General features: G+C 52.2%; 3 protein-coding genes across 3 annotated transcripts; 2 read left to right on the plus strand and 1 right to left on the minus strand.

Annotated features, from left to right (window-relative positions):
• Positions 1–663: 663 nt before the first annotated feature.
• On the plus strand, positions 664–5,109 carry CLAFUR5_04506 (uncharacterized protein; the record flags this gene model as incomplete). The annotated part of the gene is made up of 3 exons (XM_047903654.1): positions 664–1,087; positions 1,339–1,490; positions 1,675–5,109. 3 exons carry the CDS (start codon positions 664–666, stop codon positions 5,107–5,109), a joined length of 4,011 nt encoding a protein of 1,336 aa, XP_047760383.1.
• Positions 5,110–7,185: 2,076 nt separating this feature from the next.
• On the plus strand, positions 7,186–11,745 carry CLAFUR5_04507 (uncharacterized protein; the record flags this gene model as incomplete). Its single annotated transcript, XM_047903655.1, has 2 exons — positions 7,186–10,152; positions 10,207–11,745. The coding sequence occupies 2 exons, from the start codon at positions 7,186–7,188 to the stop codon at positions 11,743–11,745; spliced, it is 4,506 nt and encodes a 1,501-aa protein (XP_047760382.1).
• A 4,724-nt stretch (positions 11,746–16,469) lies between these two features.
• CLAFUR5_04508 (uncharacterized protein) lies at positions 16,470–17,588 on the minus strand (the record flags this gene model as incomplete). Its single annotated transcript, XM_047903656.1, has 1 exon — positions 16,470–17,588. One exon carries the CDS (start codon positions 17,586–17,588, stop codon positions 16,470–16,472), a length of 1,119 nt encoding a protein of 372 aa, XP_047760377.1.
• Positions 17,589–20,754: the final 3,166 nt, after the last annotated feature.

Genomic DNA, 20,754 nt, shown 5'->3' on the forward strand with positions numbered 1-20,754 from the left:
GATGGCACCAAGGTCGGATCGTTCCGTGACCTCCAATGCGCCGACCGCCAAGCACGACGGTGATCCTGGCAACAACTACGGTCTACGGAGCATCGAGAAAAAGATCAGCGTCACTGGCAGGGATGCTGCATGCACAGGCGACCGGATATAGTCCGATGCTCTGCTCTTACTTAACACACGTGGACCGCGTCTCACAAACACCCACAGTGCGTAGTTAACAGAGACATTTGTGCGCCTTGACATTCTGAATCGCGTGCCAGACCATCTCGTCATACTACGGCCACAGCTCTCACGACCCACGACACCTCAATCCGCCTCCCGCCTCCCGCCTCACGCGCCAGGCCCAGACAGTCGGCTACGGGCGTGGTGGGTCAGTCCCGATTCGAACAAAGTGCTAGGTGTAGGGCTTGAACACCGCAAGCCTCTGCTTGCCCACCACCTCTGACGCCAGCTTGCGTCCTCCCTCCGGCTTCATCACGCATTCCCGCGCACAGCACTACTCTTCATCCCCTCTGCTGCACTGCACGCCGCCGCGACAGGACAGCATACTGCAGGCAAGCCGCCGAGCCGCAGTCGAAACCCGCTAGGGCATGTCGCAAGTTTCCCTGCATGCGGGAGGGCTATCATTGAAGGGGACTGGCGTTCGGTGTTAACGTCTTCGACATGGACATCAATGCACTCCTGTCGCCAGATGACAGCCAGCGAGCATCAGCGAGCGATTCGCCCACCTCTTCGCCTCAGAAACGGACTTCGAAACCACGAGCTGAGCGACCGAGTGGCAAACGGACTGGCTCAGGCCTCAGCCAGGAAATCACGAGGTCGCCAGAGAGAATCACTGCTCGCCCTTCACCAGGCGCAAACGCAGTACATAGCGTACGGGGCACGCCATCGCATCCGCACCATCAGCAGGCATTCAATGTGCAATCTGGAACGATAGCAGCATCGAATTTTCGACCTTCACCGCCAACCAGCGCACCACATCCGGAGCAGCAAGGAGCATATGGGCATGCGCCGCCGCACCAGCAACATCAGAGACCAGCAGTGGTGCATCGACCTTCGTCAACTCCGCAGATGGAAACATTAGCAGGTACGTGTGAAAGCTGATGGCCGAGAGACTTGGTGTGGGAGGAACGAATTCGCAGACCGGACAGAGCGTGGCATTGCTCTCGAGATGGGAGCTCGGTATTATGGTGCTCACATCGCTGTTGTCTGCGCAGCTTCTTGACAAAAAAGCCGCGATCCTCTCGGTCATTGTATGAGTTTGTGCTACACATGTCCTTTTGATTTGGAGATCGCGGCGACACATCGGAGTTGTTTCCGCGCTAACGGTTTTCTCAGATCTTGCTTCCATGCAGAGGCAACAAACAACGCGCGCCCACTCCGCCAACAACGTCAACGTCCGTGGTAACAACAAGCGCTCGCCGATCAACACACCGGTACATAACATTGCGGCACCGCCGATTGCGAGGAGCATATCGCGGCAATCTTTGGTACGTTCATTCTCACGCCACCCGCGAGTCATGTAGAGACAAGAACCAGCAGGAGGAGCTCTGAACACGACAGCAACTGCAACCTGCACGGCGTCCTTGGAGCACCTTCGAACTACTCAGTACTGTCGAAGCAGGGCGCGCGCTTGCGGTTCTACCAAGAACACATACTGACTCTACTTCTCAGGCTGATCTCACCATGGCAGAGGCACCGTCGCAGACGCCACCACCTCGCGACTTCACGTCGCACGCGCTTTCTGACGAGGAATCAAAGACAGTCACTGAACTGCTCAACTTCCTGGCTGAGAACTCTTACGCATACGATCAGCATGTGCAGCTGATAAACCTTCTACACAAAGGCTTTGTTGCCCATACACAATCTGGCGATCCCCGCAGCTATGCCCTGCTTAATGAGCTCCGACAGGCTCGCGAGGCCATGGACACACGCTTCGCTGTTGGAGAAGCCATCTGGAAAGACTGGCTTGCAGATGAAGCCATGCTCGCAAGGGATAGTGGTGAACGGATTGGCCTCATAGAACTCTTCGATCGAGCTGTACAGGACGAGCCAGCATCAGTTGACATCTGGCAAGCATACGCGGACTGGGTTCAGACTAATTATACAGCATGCTATAATCTCGAAGGCGCAGATCTGAGCAAATGGACCCAGGAAGACCTAGAGATGTGCAAGGAACTGTTCAACAAGGATCTTCTGAAGACAGTACTGGAGCGCGCCATCGAACCTACACGATGGCGGATTGACAAGAGCCACTTTGTTTGGCACCGACACGCGCAGCTTTCTGGACAAGATATTCCTGAGCGGCCATCGGAAGAGGACATTAGACGCATTCACGGCATGTTTATTGAGCGTCTCAAGACACCGCACGGCGCGCGAGAGGAGACCATGCAGGATTATTGGCCTTTCATCTCAAAATTCGAAGGCAGCAATTGGGAGGCAGCGGTCGCTCAAGTCAACCAAATGGCAGAGCCTGCGAAGATTGCTTATGGACTGCGCGAAGAACACGAATTCAAATTGCAACGCGCCGTCGAGAATAGCGATGCCGATGCCATCAGGAAGGCGATGGACAAGTATTTAAAATCGGAGAGGTATGCTCACAAGAAGCCCGGACCATTTGATTATGATTTGCGCTGTGCGTTGTACGAGCGAGCACTGCTGCAATTCCCTACAGCCACGGACTGGTGGCTAGATTACGTGGATTTCATTCTTACACACTCATCCAATGACTCGAGATCACTCCTGCCGGTGATAGAGCGAGCAACGCGTCACTGCCCTTGGTCCGGTGATTTATGGGCGAGACGAATCCTGCGCGCGGATGTGGAACAAAAGTCACGAGAAGAGATTGAGAATACCAAACATCGCGCAACGAACGGCGGCCTACTTGATGTTGGTGGCATGGAGGAACTGGTGAAGATGCTACAACAATGGTGCAGCTACCTACGACGACACGCATTTCAGCCTACTAGTACCGAGGACGACGTTGATACAGCAGAAGTGGGTATTACTATGGCACTGGAGGACGTACAGCAAGCCGGAACAAAGATTTACGGCAATGGCTTCCAAGGCGATCCACTCTTCCGTTTGGAGCAAGTGCAGATCAAGTTCTACACCCAGGCACGTCGATTCAACGATGCTCGCAACATCTATCGCCAGCTTTCGAAAAAGCATGGCAACTCATACGACTTTTGGGCAAAGCACTACAACTGGGAGCTGTGGTTTTGGGGATACGACCGCATCAACGATGCTAGGCGTGTTGAGACTGCTGACAATGGGCCTGACCTTGCTTCAGCCGTCTGTAGAGAAGCCCTGCGCCAGCGTAACATGGACTGGCCGGACAAGATGCTGGAAATGTACCTTTACCACTTCCAACAGCATGAGTCAGGAGCCAAGCTACAAAGTGCGCTCGCTGATGCTCGGGAATATGCTAACCGTCTGGCTGCGAAACGAGCAAGAGAAGCCGAAGAGGCCGCTGCACTGGCTGTATCCCAGCAAGAAGAGCTTGCAACAGCTGTCCAGCAGGAGACTGCTGCGCACGGCGGCGAGAAGCGGAAGAGAGATGATGAGCTGCAGGTCAATGGCGATGTCAACAAGCGGCCGAAGACTGCCGAGACAACCACGAAAGAAGATGTGGCAAAGACCGAGCCATCTGCTTCTGCGAGCGCACAGGTCAAGCGTGACAGAGAGAATAATACGATTACGCTCCGTAACTTGCCTGCGGACGTAGAGGAAGTCGACATCAAAAAGTTCTTTCGCGACTGTGGCAACCCGCCCTCCATCAATGTTCTTCGCGAGAAGGATACAGCATCCGCCACAGTCGAGTTCGAATCAGAAGAAGACGTGCTTGCAGCCAAGACTAGAAATGGTAAGGAGCTGAACGGCCACGAAGTGCGCATCTCGAGCGGCTCGCAAAGCACGCTCTACGTTACCAATTACCCAGAAGCGTATGACGAGAATTCGATCCGAGGCTTGTTCGAGAGCTACGGCGAGATTGTCAGCATTCGTCTGCCATCATTGAAGTTCAACAGTCGACGTCGTTTCTGCTACGTCCAGTTCCTGACTGCCGAGGACGCGAAAGCTGCTGAAGCGGCCATGGATGGCAAGAAACTTGACGGTCTCCATACCCTTCTCGCACAGATCTCAAACCCTGATGCTGCGAAGCAGCGCGGCGGCGCTAAAGTGGAAGGGCGTGAGGTCTTCGCCAAGAACATCGACCGGGAGCAAGGTGAAGAAAGGATCAAGGAACATTTCGCACAATACGGCACACTGGAGAAGGTCCATCTTTTGCGCAAGCCCAATGACGAACTGAGTGGAATCGGATTCTTCGTCTATACATCCGCCGACGAGGCAAGTGCCGCCGTTGCTGGCATCAACAACAAGCCATTCGCAGACCGCATTGTGCACGCCGAGCTCTCGAACACGAAAGGCCGAGCTGCGCCAACGGATCGTGCGCACAAGGAAGATATCATAGTCAAGAGACCGGGAGTCATCTCCGCATCGCCAGAGCCATCTGGCAGACGTGGATCAGACACATCCATGCCTGTTGCAAAGCCTGTTGCAAAGCCAGAGTATACCGGCGACTCGAAGGCAAGGAAGGTCGCTATCTTCAACGTACCTGACACCGTCAACGATGCTCGCATCCGAACAACTCTTGAGAAGTATGGCCCGATCGTGAAGATCCAGCTTCGACGTGACAAGGCAGGCGCGATTGTCGAATATGAGAACGTCAAGGACGCTTTCAACGTTCACCAGGGTGTTGATGTAACGAGTCTAGGACCAGAAGCCAAGACCGGCGATGTGGGAGACCTGCTGGCACTTGGCAAGGTGAAGAAGCAGCCAGCTACGGCTAATGGGTCATCGGACGCGCCAACGCGTAACGCTTCACTGGCTTTCGTACCTTCTGCGGCGTCGCGTGGCCGTGGCGGTGGTCAGAGAGGCGGTGTTGGCGGGAGACGGGGTGGATTAGGCTTCAAGAGAGGTGGTGGCGCGCCTCCGACAGCCCCTCCAGCACCGTCAGGGGGCGGAGGTACGAAGAGCAACAGCGACTTCCGGAGCATGTTGGAGGCTAGTAAGAAGGATAAGGAAGCGGCGCAAAAGGACCATGAGTAGATCGGAACGTGTACTGTACCGCATTGTACAGACACCGTGTAGTAATAGCTTTGTAAAAGTAATGATTCCGCAAACCACTCCAGGGGTGCCTTGCTTCGAACCTACTGACAAGATCTGAGGTGCCCGTAGCACTTTGCAGACGTTGAGACTGCTATTGGGTTTTGGAGGCGCGATGGCCAACTGCCCATTCTGTGCACAGCTCGGCAGCGAGGATGATATGTACCAGACGTTGAATCCTCCAACAAGCTGGAGTGGTTCTTGCTTCATGCTGCACCGCGCTCGGCATAATGGAAGATGTTGTCAGGGATTATGCCGAGCAAGCAGATCCCAGGTGGAGCATCTGGAGCTCGTGGGGACCCCTGTACTTTGCAGCTCCAATGTGTGAGCAGTGAGCACTGGTGTGGACGCCAGAGAAGGGGCGGCTGACCAAAAACGTATCCTCCTCCTACATAAAGTACGCAATCACATGCTCATCATGCAGTCTCATCGCAGGTTGCAGTCGTTCGGCTTCGCGGTGCTGCTGGGCCGGGCGTGCACTAGAGTCTTTCCGGCGTGCTAACAGCCATGTCTCGCGCCAAAATGGCAGGCAGCCGCGCGTCATACGCACCAAAGCGCCCACCTCCACCAAAAAACAACACCACATGTTCAATCGTGTTTTCCTTATCCAATATCAGGCCCATTGCAACCAGCAAATTTATATACGTATCTGGATACATCACTGAACAAATTGTCGTGCTTGGATTGGCTATATGTGATGTTGTTGTCGCATGCTACCGTCGCAAACTTTTCACCTGTTTCTTGGATTGGAGAAGCTACTGCAAGATGACCAAACACCTTTCAACACCTCAAAAGAATCAGATAGTAGGAGCCTATCACTACTGCAGACTTAAGGGCATCAAGTGCTCGCAAAGAGACCTTGTTAAGACCTTCAAACCGCTCTTCGCACCCACAAGGCATTAGGTGCGCAATGCTCTGGACACTGCAGGCTCAAGACAGCCATATCACCCGAGAGATTGGAGAATATCATATTCAGCAGGGGTCAGAAGAACGCAGTAGATACACATTGTGACTATAGACGCAGCAGAACGAAGAACAAGGTGGTGTGGATGTGAATAGAGAGATAGAACAACACCTTCAGAAATGAACATAATCCCACCAGTTGTTTTGGGCGGTTTGGTCAGTGTGGAGCGTGGCAGCTTCGACCCTAGCGTGGAATAGCAGAGGAACAATTCCATGGCGCAGGAGACGACCATGCCGACCACATGGCTTCGAATTGCGAGAGCGAAAGGGGGCGGGGGGCGGCGGTCTGCCACAAGTGTGCGTGTTGTGCAATGTGCAGACGATCGATCGGCAAAACACAGTGAAAGGCCAACAGAGGTGAGAGCATCCATCAAAGATGGGGCAATCTATCCCAAACAGCACTCGAATTGAAGCTCCCTCAGCAATTTTTACTGGAGCATTAACGCACGCTCGCCTGATGGTGGGCGCCGCGACTCATGCAGGGACATGGGACGGCAGACGACTGAATCGTTTTGGTTTGTGGTGGGCACTGGTGGCAGGCTGGCAGCTCTCACTGATCAGCCGTTCACAGTCGACTTTACCTCCTACCGTGCGCATTCAGCGAGCGTTATCGACCGTTGGCGGTCCCTGGCAGGAGGAGGAGGCGGCCGGTAACTTGAGGTTGCTTCTGCCACACCGAGCACTCCCTGCATCACCTCCTCTGCAACATAGCACTGCTGTCGGAAGTGCCATGAAATTTGGATTGTACATCGATGGGCAGCCAGGAACGTTGGCAGGTTTGATTGGCACGACGCGGCCGATATTATTCTATACGACACGACACGGCACGGGCGATCGATTGCGCTCGTGCACTAATCTAGCGAGCCCCAGAAAGCATCGAGAGCCATTGGAGCTGGATAGCTGGATACCGATTTTAGCGGGCGAGGCAAAGCGAGGGTACGCCTGTGAGGGTACGGTACGCCTGCGAGGGTACGGTACGCCTGCGAGGGTACGGTACGCCTGTGAGGGTACGGTACGCCTGTGAGGGTGCGCCTGTGAGGGCGAGAGTCTGCGCGCATGGCAACCTCATCATCAGCATCAGCATACCATTCCCACCATTCCCATTCCCACTCCCACTCCCGCGCAGAGACGCCCGTCTCGCCTCTCGTCTCCGACTTCCCACTGCCCGGCCACAGCAACCACCACACGCCGAGCAGCAGCAATGCCTACTCGAGGTTCAACAGCAATGTCCACGATCTGAGCCCGCTCAGCGGCACTCCACCCATCATGTCGCCCAGTCCCAGCATCTCGAGCTACTCCAACTCCACCTGGACGAGTCAGCTGCCTCTCAACATCGCCACTGTCCACCCGCCGCCAGCATATGTAGCGCAGTTCGGCGCAGCGCAAGTGGTCAGCGATCGCAAGCGGCGATTCAGCGATGATGAGGACGACGATGTGCGCACAACCATCAGCTCGATGCGGGATGATGTGCAGTTCTCGCAGCCGGCTCTGATCCTCGCCAATGCCTTTCTCGACCAGCTCTTGTACAGCTTTCTGGCCAACGCGCGCTCCACTACGCTCACCGCCCTGCGCCCAGCCGTCATCGAAGTGCTTAAATCACGATTGGCGACCGAGGCCATCGCGAGCGCAGAAGAAGAGCTGCAGGAGCTGCTGGCGGGCGGCGACGATGAGGAAGAGGAGATGAACCATCGACAGACGCTTGCTGAGCGGCAGCGCAAATGGGACACTGAGCTCGTCTGGAAACGCACCCGGCTCCGGGTCATGGTGTACATCCGTCTCGGTGAGATGGAGGACGACGACGAAGAGCGCTATGTCCGCGAGAACGAGCTCTTCCAGGGTGCCGACAGGCGCTTCTCGCAGTCGTCGGGGTTAGTGTCATGGGCGGCTGCCATTTTCTTGACGTCCGTACTGGAATATGTAGCCGAGCAAACATTGCAGGTCGCCGCCCAAGCAGCCGATTCTCGTGCTCGGCGTCAGTGCAGAAACCCGCGCGCGCCCACGTCTGCTTTTGGCATGGTGTCACCCGTGGATGGTGTGACAGTCGAGGATTATGACATGGAGAAGGTTGCACTAAACTCTGGGCTCGGGCGACTCTGGCGTACATGGCGGAAATCTTTACGCTCCAACGCAAACGGAGCTCCTCTTTCACCTGCAACCACATCGAGTAACAATTTCTCACGCCGCCTGAGTCGCGACATCTTTGGTCCAGGGCTCAACCCACGGAGCAGCTTCGGCACTGGTCCTGATGCACTCTCCGTCATGGAGGATTCTCGGCGACCTTCGCTTATGACAACCGACAAGGATGTCACCCAGGTAGCTGAAGATGGTGTAGAAGAGCTGCCAGAAGCAGGTTATCCTGAACATGTGCTTGCAGCAAACATCCCGCTTCCGATTGGCGATGAGGTTCGCGATGTGGACGAAATCGAGGTGCCCGGCCTCGCAAGGGACCCAGATGTTCCTGAGATCGACCACGAGAGCATGGCGGTAGCAGCTCTCCCAAAACGCCGGAACAGCTTTTCCAGTCATGCGAACTTCATGCTTATGGACAAGCCTGTGCGCGATACGACCGCGACTCTGGAGACACCTGAAACGAAGCTACCTGACGTGGGAGCTTCGAAGAAGCCAATCCTGACTCGCAAACGATCGGCATCTGTTCCTATGCGCATCCCAGGCGCATTTCCTGTCTTCGAAGAGCCCATTGCGGAGGAGGCGGTCGAGCATTCCGAGGCTACAGAGCCAGTGTCGGAAGATGCTGTCAAGGCAGATCCGAAGCCAGAGCAGAAAGCGAACGCCGTTGAGATGGCTATTCACAAGCGAAAGGCATCACAATCTCCAGACGCGAAGTCTCTCGAAGATAAGGTTGTTCAGGAAGACCCTGTCAGTGAGGTTACCGATGCAAAGGATACCCACAAAGGCGTATTGGGTCTTGCAGCTGCAGGTAGCGCTGCAGCGGCAGCGGCGGCATTGTCAGCAGTATATGGCGCAAGTCCCAATAAGAAGACGAAGAGGCAGAGTATGCCGCCTGTGGAGACCGACATCGAGCAGCGCGAGCAACAGAAGAAACGCAACAACATGAAGCGCCTCAGCGTACCTGTGGCCGTCAGGACCCTATCGTGGCAGAAAGTGCAGGACCAGGACGAACCTCAAACCGCCCGACGAGTATCCTTAAGTTCTCCCAACACCCCTCCTACAATTGTGCAAACGCACTCGAGCTCGACGGTGACGTCGCCCATCCAAGAGACGCTCGACGATGACAGGAGCAGCGAGAAGACTTCTCAACAAGCAAGCGCTACGCCGCGGTATATAGCTTCAGGTGCTGGTCCGGACCAAGAAAGCAGCAAAGAAGAGCCAGTTGACATTGGAGTTGCGAGGACATCGGACACGGCAGTGGCTTCGCCAAAGCCAGATGATTCGTCAGAGGAGTTTCGCTACGCAAGGGATCGAGACAGTTACACAAATCCCAATCCTCGGCGACCTTCCAGGCTGTTCATTGGCACCCAGCCAGTTGAAGCGGTGCCCACAAAGACAGACAATCCACCTGCCCAGGCACAGAAAACGGAAGATTTGCCGGTCACGTCGCCAGAGGCGTTCTTGTCCAAACGATCTCTCGCAGTGTCACCGAAAGTGAAAGAGGCTGCTGAAAAAGCAAAGGAGCAGACACCAACGCACGACCTTCCAGATGGAGATGTCAAGCCGACTACTCATGCTATCACAACTGGCAAGAGTGGCAGTAGTCCACAACCTTCGCCTGGCGTGGAAAAGATTCCGGAGAAGAGCGAGAATTGGGTACCACACTCGAAGAAATCTGCATCAGTCTCCGAAGCTGCAGCACCACCTGCGTCTGTGCAGCCTGCAGTACCGAAGATGACTGTCGTCAAGAAGAAGGAAGCTCCGTTCAAGGAGGAAGCGGTCGTTTCACTGACCAGTGCAAGCATCAAAGGTCCAGAAGACTTTGAGATGTTCGTGCAAGGCGGTGACACCGTCAAGTACACACTTACGCCAGAGAACGTGCGTGATGATCCTGTAAGTAGTCAAGGTAGTGCTTTGACAAGGGTTTTGATAGCTGACGTCGAACAGTCGCCAATCGATGCAGTCCCAATTCGAAAAGCGGCACGGAACCACGAACGAAGCACTTCCGCACCACGAAAGCAGTCACCATCTGCAGAAACCAGGACTGGAAGGAGTCAATCCTCCAAGCACATCACATCGGCTTCACCTTTACCGCCAGACACGGATGACGATCACCGACCGCGTAAAGACAGCGACAAGCGAAGGTCGATCAGCCGGCCACCCGTACGCAACGTGAGCGCACATCGCAGGAGCGGACTCATGGCTCGAGAACCACAAGTCTTGACAGAGTCTACGAGGGACTTCGCCGACTTTATCAGATCGACGGGACCTTCAAAAGAGCAAGAAGTCATGCCCATCCTCAACAACAGATCTACAACTTCACTACACTCATTGCTCAACGGCTCTCGGTCATCTTCGCCAGGTGCCGCATCAGCTCGAAGTTTGAACAGATCAACATTCTCGAAAGATCCCATTCCGCCATTACCAGCGATGCCTAGCAAGGGCAAGGGCAACATGCAAGCTCGGGGAGCTACTACGAATGCTGATGGTAGCACCTCGGAGCTGATCGACTTTATAAGGAGTGGACCGAGCAGCAACGGCCAGGGAGATAGGCAGCATCGAATCTCGCGTACTGTCGCACCGTTCCGGACGACTATGGATAGTGACCAAGCCGACGAATGGGGCGAGAGATTGGTCGCACAGCCAGACTTAAAGCTCACGAACACTACGCAAAGTGCACCAAGCCTCAAGAGTGCATCTTCCGTCAAGTCCTCGCATAAGACGTCTGCGAACTCAAGAGCACCACTCCTCAGTCAGACTACCACGAATGAGAATGTGCAGCCAACGCACAACGGCGTCCCTCCGAGACTGTCTTCGATGCCCAAGCAAGCTGAAGGAGGTGCGCCAGCGCCCAAACGCTACCGCAACAAGGACCCCTACGCCATCGACTTCGACGACGATGATGAAGATGATGACCTCTTGAAAGCCCTTCCGAAGAACGCACGTGTCCGTGAAGAAGAGAGTTTGATAGACTTCCTGAGGAATAGCGAGCCTCCAGCCAGTCACACTCCTCGGACCGCCAGTGCGCCGGCTGGTCGACGACAAGGCAGCACCTCTGGCATCAAGAACTTCAGCTCAGACGCTGTAAGTCTAGACCGTTCAGGCTCAGCTTCCAGCCGTGATGGCGGCCGTCCAGCAAAGCAAGCCTGCACATACACCGTGGGCAACGCTCCCGCTCCGCCACGGTCAGGAGGCACCACCTCAGTCGCTATTGGTGGACTTGGTAAACCTCCCCCACCGAAGATGCAAGCCCGCGGCTTCGGCAAACAACAAGATGATGGCGGCATGCAAGATCTTGCCGATTCCCTACGGAGCTCTGGACCCAGTACACCGACTCAACCAACGCCGATTGCCACGAAACTAAACCAAACATCATCGAGAACATCGGTCAGGACTGATACTTCGAAGAAGTCACGGCGAAGTAGTTTCTTTGGTCTCTTCTCGAAAAAGTCGAACTCGCAGCAGGCTCAATACCTTGACATGTAGGCCATGTCATGGCATAGGGCATCGTGGTGTCTATGACCGAACGAAAGAGGAGGATTGGCGTTCATTTGCTGTTTACCATGATACCATACATTCACACCAAAACGGGAAAACAGGACGGGGAATTGAGAAGACTGCGATGTTGTCAGGAGAGGCATTCAGGTCTGAGAAGGTCCACGTGGCGCTCTTTTGTCGATTTGTTATGACATGTGGCTGGCTGGCTGTTTCTTGTAATGTAACGACATTGGTCTCGATGTGTCAAGCAATTGCTCATAGAACCATGGAATGGTTTGTGTATAGTTGTATTATACTGTCTTCCAAACCCTTCAGACGGAAGGACGAACCTACACTACTGGAAAAACATGCTCACAACGGCCCTGCAAGACTTCATTGCTGCGTGTTTGAGCACATCGCCATGCCAAGTCCACCATATCCGGTAGCAACTCCTGGACAAACACTGGCTGAGGAAGTTCTTCATACACAGCGATGCTTTCACAGTATGCATTTATACACCAATCGCTCTGTTTGAGAGGTCATCGTTTCGAAACGACCACTTGACGTCGTCGTCGTCGAACTTCCCACAGACCATAGCGATAGGCTGCCGCTTGTCTTGGAACACAGCGATGCGCTCGGAAATGACTCGTCAGACCATATCGCCACATTTAGGAGCGCGTCGCTACGAACGGCCCCCATTTGATGTCGTCGTCGCTCCACTGGATTTCACCAAACGTAGCGACAGCCTCAGGATCACCTACAAATGTAGCGATGCGCTCACAAACGACTTACTGGGCTTGATCGACTCGTTTGAGAGCGTGTCGCTACGGACGGAGAACATCGTCTTTGTCTGAATTTCACGAATCATAGCGATGACATTGGAAATGTCTGCAAACATAGCGATACCCTGGCAAACGTTTCGATGTACCTAATCGCAATGTCTATGAGCGCATCGCTACGAGAGGACCTACCCTCGTCGTCGTCGCCCTCCTCCTAGATAAGGAAAGTAGCAATAGGAAGAAGAAGTGATTCACACATAGCGATGCCCTCGCAAACGTTTCGATATGCCTAATCGCAATGTATAGGAGCGCATCGCTACGAAAACCGTGACATCGTCGCCGTCGCTCTGACCCAGGAAGGAAACGTAGCGATGAGGACAAGGACCAATCCACGCATAGCGATATGCTCGCAAACGTTGCGACATACCTAATCGCTATATTTAGGAGCGCATCGCTATGAAAAAACGACATTCTCCCGAGGTCGTCGTCGACGGCACCCGACATAAACCTTGAAACGTAGCGATAAGGACAACGACTACTCTGCGTGTAGCGACACGCTCGCAAATGTCTCGATATCTTAGATCGCTATATTTGGGAGCGTATCGCTATGTCAAAACAACGTCCTCGTCGTCGCCACCGTCGGACCCGAACCAAAATTTATGCATAGCGATACGAGGGTAGAGTAGCCTGCGCATAGCGACAGTCTTGCAAATGTCGCGATATCCTTCATCGCTATGATTGCGAGCGTATCGCTACGTAAGATCGAGATCCTCGCCGTCGCCACTATCGGACCCGAACCAAAATTGATGCATAGCGATACAAGGCTAGAGTAGCCCGAACATAGCGACAGTCTCGCAAATGTCGCGATATCCTTGATCGCTATGATTGCGAGCGTATCGCTATGAAAGATCGATATCCTCATCGCCGTCGCTGATGCTCCTAACAAAAATTTGAAGCATAGCGATACAAGGCTAGAGTAGCCCGAACATAGCGATAGTCTCGCAAATGTCGCGATATCCTCAATCGCTATGATTGCGAGCGTATCGCTATATAAGATCGATATCCTTATCGCCGCCGCTATCAAGGTTCCTGACCCAAACTTGCAGCATAGCGATACAAGGCTAGAGTAGCCCGAACATAGCGATATGCTCGCAAACGTTGCGATATCCATAATCGCTTTGATTAGGAGCGCATCGCTATGTTCCAGCCATGATTGACCCTCGTCGCTGTCTATACCAAGAATAGGGGAAGGGACAGCGACCTACCCGTAGCATTGATTTTGCATAGCGATACGTCGAGTGAGTACTATCCAAGTATAATTGCGTCGTTTAGGAGCTTATCGCTATGTTCTGGCCGTGTTCTGGCCAAATCGCTCTCATTAGGATTATGCTAGCAAATGATAGGAGGGTAGCGATACACCTTGTACATAGACATTGTATAGCGATACGCCTTCTAGATAGTCTCTAGGCATGATCGAACTGATTCTGAACCCATCGCTATGCCACAAGTGTGTTTGAGCCTCATCGCTGTCTGCTAACTTTGGTGTGAGAAGTGACGATAGCGATGCACCTTGTTCGTGGACATAGCATAGCGATACGCATAGCAAGGGTACTGTAGGCATTATCGCATCGTCCCTGAATATATCACTATGCTGTACTTGCGTTTGAGCTATATCGCTCTGTCCAGATGACGGCATGGAGTAACGACAGCGACATGCCCTTGTTGTAGCTATGGCATAGCGATATGCTCACTCAAGCCTTGTCTTGTATGATCGCATCGTTTGAAAGCTCGTCGCAACGATTGGAGCAGGTTGGAGCCGTGTTGCAATCTGGTGCAAAATGGGGCATGTAGCGATGCGACCAAGCCTTGCTCCATATACAGCGACCAGCTTAGCCAAGCTCACTCAGGGGCAATCGCATCGTTTGAGAGCTCGTCGCTATGGGTCGATCATTCTGAAAAGCCTCATGGTCATCTCACATAGCGATACGGCTGAGCATTGCTCTGTGCGTAGCGATGAGCTCGATAACGCTCGTTCCAGGGTGATCGCAGCGTTTGAGAGCTCATCGCTGTGTGCCAAGTCCCAACATGATGTCGTGGTCAACTCCCATGCAAGGACGCCAACGTCGCAATACGGCTGAAATCTGCTCAGGACATAGCGATACACTTATGAACACTTCTTGAAGTGCAATCGCATCGTTCTAAAGCCCATCGCAACGTAGGAAGCAAGACTCGGCCACATCGCTGTCGGTTTGCGGAAAAATATCCAAGATCGCGATGCGGCTGAAATCTGCTCAGGACATGGCGATAGGCTCATAAACACTTCTTGAAGTGCAATCGCATCGTTTTGGAGCTCGTCGCTATGTTGCAAGCTTCCTTGAACATATCGCTATCGTCTTGTATGTAGATTTAGATTTCATAGCGACACGGCCAGGATCTGCTCAGGACATAGCGATGGGCTTACACAAGCTTCTTAAGGTGCAATCACACTGTTTTGGAGCTCGTCGCTATGTTCTAGGCGTTCTAGAACATATCGCTACAGCCTTGTAGAGGCACCAGGCCAGCATCGCGATATGATGAGATCCTGCTTAGAACATAGCGATGGGCTCACATAAGCTGCTAAAGGTGTAATTGCATCGTTTGGGAGCTTATCGCTATGTTCTAAGCGTCGTGGGTGTATTGCTGTCGATTTGGTCTGGCGGGGGGGGGGGGGTATAGCATAGCGGCAGGCATAAAACCTGACAGGAACATAGCGATATGCCTTTACGAGCTTCCTAAAGCGTGATCGCATCGTTTGGGAGCTTGTCGCTATGTTTTGGGCATGCTGGAGCTGTATCGCTATGCCCGGAGCAGCTTCGATCGAAAAGAAGCGACAGGATGAGAGTGTGGTTGTTAGATAGCGATGACGACAGTCAGGCACTGTCTTATATGTAGAATGCGTATTTGAACTCATCGCCATGATCCAAGCATGTTGAGGAGTATTGTCGCTCCGGTCAAGGCAACAGTTGGGGTGTTCTTCACGGCTCTCTTGTGACCGGTGGAACAGTGTAGGTGGGACAGCCGCTGTTACAGCTGCGGCATTGGTTTCTATGTCGTTGGCTTTCTGCTAATGGGAAGCTGGGAAAGTCTGGCAAGCTATAAGTCGTCGCGGAGGTATCACGAATTATCCATATCTTATCGGTTTTCACGGCTGTATTGAAACACTACTCAGACCATTGGCAGATCAGAGAACGAATCGCCGACGACCGTACGTCGAGTGCAATGGACTATCTTGTCACAATGATTTGGGGTTCACCAATTCATCAACCACTTGCGATATCTTCACCTCCCTTACCCAAATTTGCCCCATGATGAGTTGGTAGCCTTTGCCGCGACGTGACAGACTGTGCCTGCGTTGACATAGCAGAGGCCTTGGCAGATACAGAACCCCTCTACGGCATTGCATGCGCTGCTTGAGGCGATAGAATCGCAGGATACGAGCTCGGGGTTGTAGTCGCTGCCACCAGTGGCCCGGTCAGGGGAATGGCAGACAATGAAGATGTGTGTGGGGTGGTGGCATAGTGATGAATGAATTTGGCCGCGCCTGGGGTTGGATTCTCGAGGTGTAAGGTACTTTGCGAATCGCCGGTCGGTGGGTGACATGAAGAAGGCGTCTCTTTACCCTTCGTTGTAGTATTCTATGTGCGACATCGATTTGAACAAGCTTGCGTGAGCAGGGAGGTCGAGCGCAGATGGTCCTTTTGTTCAGATGTGGTCCAGCGACTTGCCAATGCTTCTCGAGGCATGGTCCAAACGGTCCAAACAGCAGCCTCAAGATCTGTTCCGAAGTCTCGTCTTGAGCCGCCAGACTAACAGGCAGCGGCAATGCAGTGCTCACTTTGTGCTTTTGGCAACGTCGCCTTGGAATCATGCACAGCCGATCTAAAAATAAGTTTGATCATGAGATGTACGCATTGTTTAGTCGTCGTAAGAACCAATCTCATTCTGCAGCGCCCACATGTTCCACAACTTGGTAGGGCTTTCACCAGGGACGAAGCTAAGTTCCTCGCGTGCCTGTGTCTGGGAGTATGCCTCAGTCGGTTCCAACTTCAGCTCTTGCTTCGGTTTCGATACTTGTCGCTTCGGCTCTGGCAGGATGACTCCCTCAGCATATCCGACGATCAAGCCTTGCTGCCTGGTCGTAATGTCCAGCTCGCGAAGCACAGCATCACAGCCAAGCTTTGCGACTGCAAGGCCAGAGCCAGTGAGCGATCGATCAGGACCTGAAACGAGGAAGAATGGACCCTTTGGGCCTCCGATCTGCTTGCGATGTACGCCGTTTGTGGTATCGTCGCGTGGCTTTGACTTGGCTAACAACTGGTCCGCGGTAGCACGTATTGCAGAATGTGTGAATGCCACCGTCTCTCTGAATGTTTTGGCCAGGTCCGACTCCTCGAGCTCTAGTACACCACCACTTGCTCCCCAGGCTGGATAGCATAGGACACCTTGTAGACCTGGCCCTCCGTTCGTGACGGTCTCAATGGTTGCCTCGATTTGTGATCTGCTCCAGCTGTCCTTGGTGTGTACAGAAACGGCAAGCTCTTTCCCTAGCCGACCTATCAGGCCGAACACATCCATCTTGAGCTGCTTCAATGCCAGCTCCTCTGCTGAATCTGCTAAGAACGCTATCCCAGATAATCTCTGCCTGCTGAGCAGCATTTCGAGGTACGACATGATCGATGTGGAGCGAAGAGGACCTGTCGCCAGAACGAGTAGCACACCTGGAGGTGGGCCAAGGTCTGTTTTGACAGGTTCTGGCGCGATGGCATGATGGCCGTTCTGTGGTGTCGAGATAGGATTGCTCGGCTGATGTTGGTGCTGGGTAGAATGCGTGGCCAGCGTCTCGATGGACTTCATTGCCGTGCTCGACATGAACGAAGGCGTGTAGGCGGTGCTCGGTCTGCTGCTGTGACCATTTCGATAGTCAAGATACGTCGATTTCTTGCCAGAATCGGTGGAGTATACACTGCTCGTCCTGCTCATGTCCCCTGCTCCACTGCCTGGTGCTCCTGCCATCGGTGATCGTGATCGGTCCATGACTATCGATGGCCGTCTGGTGCTTGTGAAAACGAATGACGTTCGAGTGGTCTTGCGAGAGGAGAAAGAGGAGGCAGTCGAGGAAAAGTAGGAAATACTTGGGATGCTCTATGAGCTACCAAGCATCCTGAAACAGTGGGCCAGACATTCGGCTAGACTTAGTCACGCGTCTGTCCCATGGGCACAGACACTCCCGCGGGGCGAGGCACGCGAGTGCAGACGTGCTGCTCAGCCTGCTCTTCGATTTGCGTAGAGAAAGGTGTCGGCGATGAGGGATGAGGGCCAGACTCGCAAAGATACTGTACATGGTTGTTGAAAGATTCTGCCGCTAGTGCTACTGATCCCGCTGGGCCGTGTGCTTCCAGGAATAGCCATCTCTCGTGTCCAGCGCGTCCAGTCCGACAGTCAGGATTGGTGGTCACCGTTGTTAAGCAGCTGTGGTCCATGTCGTCGGCCCTCGATCCCCGAATGGAACGGAGGTGAAGTGAGGTCTTGCTGCACAGCGCACAGGGACGAGCAGTACATGTACATGTAGTTGTAGTCGCTCCTCGCTCCTCGCTCCTCGCTGCCGATCTTGAGTCTCGATAGCCATATGTCAGAGCTCGCTTCAGCCACGACTATTCACTCACAAGATCCAAGCGTCTCCCGGCCACACTAAGTCAACTGCAGTCTGCAGTCTGCAGGTACACATCTTCACATCTTCCACATCCACGGTCGAGCATCAACAATGCCGTGTCATTGCATTGCACATACAGACGTCGGTCAATCTCATACTATCTTGCCCATGCTCCCTCTGACATGCTGCGCTGCTGTTCTTCACCATCAGCGAAGACGCGCTGACATGGATCAAGTCCCGAGCTGTGAAAAGATGGCATAACCTTGCAGCGTAAGATGAGATTATAAGATTGAAATAAGCGTTATAGGGTGTAAGGATATAATAGGTATTAGCCGAGGACATTGCGATAACTAATTTAGGGTAATAACTTGCCCTATATAAGAGCTAATAAGGTACTACTTCTAAATAATATAGTTTTCTTTACCTTGTAAACTAATACCCTATACTTTCTAATCGACACCCCTAGTCTTGTAGTTATAAGCCCGAGTTAAATACTTAGGGTTACTATATATAACGTAAAGCACTAGTAAGCTAGGAATACTAGTAAGCTAGAAATTTTGTCTTAGTACGACTAACTTCTTAATTATTATAACGTGCTTTACTACTAAGCGGGCTATACTACCGAGCGGGCCACTTTTGCTAAGAACTATACTACTTCTACTTTAATTACGACGGTATCTTAATACAACGACATCCTATAGAATCGTTACTAGGAGGACAATTCCTCTTTAGATTCTTCGCTATCTAGTAAGTCTACTTAATAGGTACGTACGTTATGCCCCGACTCGCTATATCGCTTATACGTCGTAGCCTTAGTACTAGCCGAACACTATCTAGCGACTCTCTACTTACTTCCTACCTCCTAGTATCCTCTAGAGGTATTAATTACGACGCCTTATCGAAGGTTAGAGACCCTCTAGACTAAATATCCTTACGCTTTCGTACTTTCCGCTATATAAGGGCCTCGTTAGACTTACGTAGCTTACTAATCCCGCTTTATATAAGAGCTATCTAATACGCTATCTCTCTACTCCCTTTTATAAGCTAATATACCCCTTCCTATAACGAGTTTAGTAATAAACCTACCCGGGTACGCAGTTTGTTCGTTACTAGTGTCGATTAAGAGTCGAGTTCTTTTATAGTTCGTAGTGTCTTCGACTCCTAAGAGGTAGAGTCCGGAGCTAGAGGGGTTAGTATACGTAGCTTAATATTAAGCTTATCTATTACTACCTATAGATTGAATAGAACTAAACTAGCGCCTCTAAAGCTCGATAGGATGTTCTTCTGTCTAAATATAGCGTTATAGGCTACCCGGAAGGCGCGTAGGAACTCTACTTTATCGATATAAGTAATACGCTAGGGTACTAAGCCCGAGAGCTAAGTACCGTATACCTTCTTTAAAGACAAATAGTAACCTATATCTAATAGCTAGAGTAAGTACGAGGCGTACGATAGTATAGATAGGGCCAAGATCTTATATTTCTTATATAGATAGATAGATGATTTATTTACCCGTTATATATTACGGTATAGCCCTACGGCCTACGGCCTTCGGGTCACGTGACTTTATAAATATAACGTAACGCCTCGGCTCGGTAAACGTCGCGCTTATCTTCGATACGTACCTTAGCTAGAACTTCTCTTCTCCGTAGAACTTATTCGATTACTTAGCTACGACACCCTTTTTACCTACCGAGAGTAGCCTAGACCTATATTATTAAGTTCTACTACTCTAAATCCCTCTATAGTAAGTACGCGTATTATCGGCGATATTACCGACCGGTTTACGACACTTTAGTAGGAGTTAGCGAATAAGACCCCGAGTTCGAGGCAGATTATAGTAGTATAATCGGGTGTCCTATATACGTAGGAAGTATATAGAAGAGGAGGACACAATATAGTTAGTCGTAGACACTTTCGTAGGAGTTCGTCGAGACACGTAGGATCAATATTAACATCCGCCGAACCGTCGAGGATTTAAGATAGCCGCGACTATAGCTACCGATAATTACGAACCGTAACCGTAGTAGACCTAATAGAATAATAGAAGTTAGACTATAGTCGCTAGCTAAGATTAGACCTACTAGAGACGATAAGCGACGGCGGGTTAATAGTAGAAGACGGAAATTACGTATACGACTCTTAAGACTAAGTACGACCGGCGTAAGCGTATTTACTAATAAGATAGAGGACAGGGTAAATCGTCGAGAGTAGATAGGTAGGGAGGCTAGTATACGCCGCTCGACCTGTCGTATACTATGCCCCTAGATCCTATAGAAGATAGTAAAGGCGCTTAGTTCCGATACGATCTATAAGTATTCAAGCTATATACCTACGAAGAGTTAGCGGCGTTAGTTAAGAAGAGACCTAAAGCTTAGCTTAATGTCCTCGACTTTAGAATATAGATATATACTTATAGTAAGGCCTTACTTAAGAACTCTCGCGACCGAGTTATTAACCTAACGGGTAAGAAAGTCAACCTCGAGGCAGCCCTTTAGTAGGAAAAGGAGGACTCGGAAGAAGCGGCGGGCATTATTAAAGGTCTGACCG

Source organism: Fulvia fulva, chromosome 4 (genome assembly GCF_020509005.1).
Source record: "Fulvia fulva chromosome 4, complete sequence".
NCBI classification, from domain to species: Eukaryota; Fungi; Ascomycota; class Dothideomycetes; order Mycosphaerellales; family Mycosphaerellaceae; genus Fulvia; species Fulvia fulva.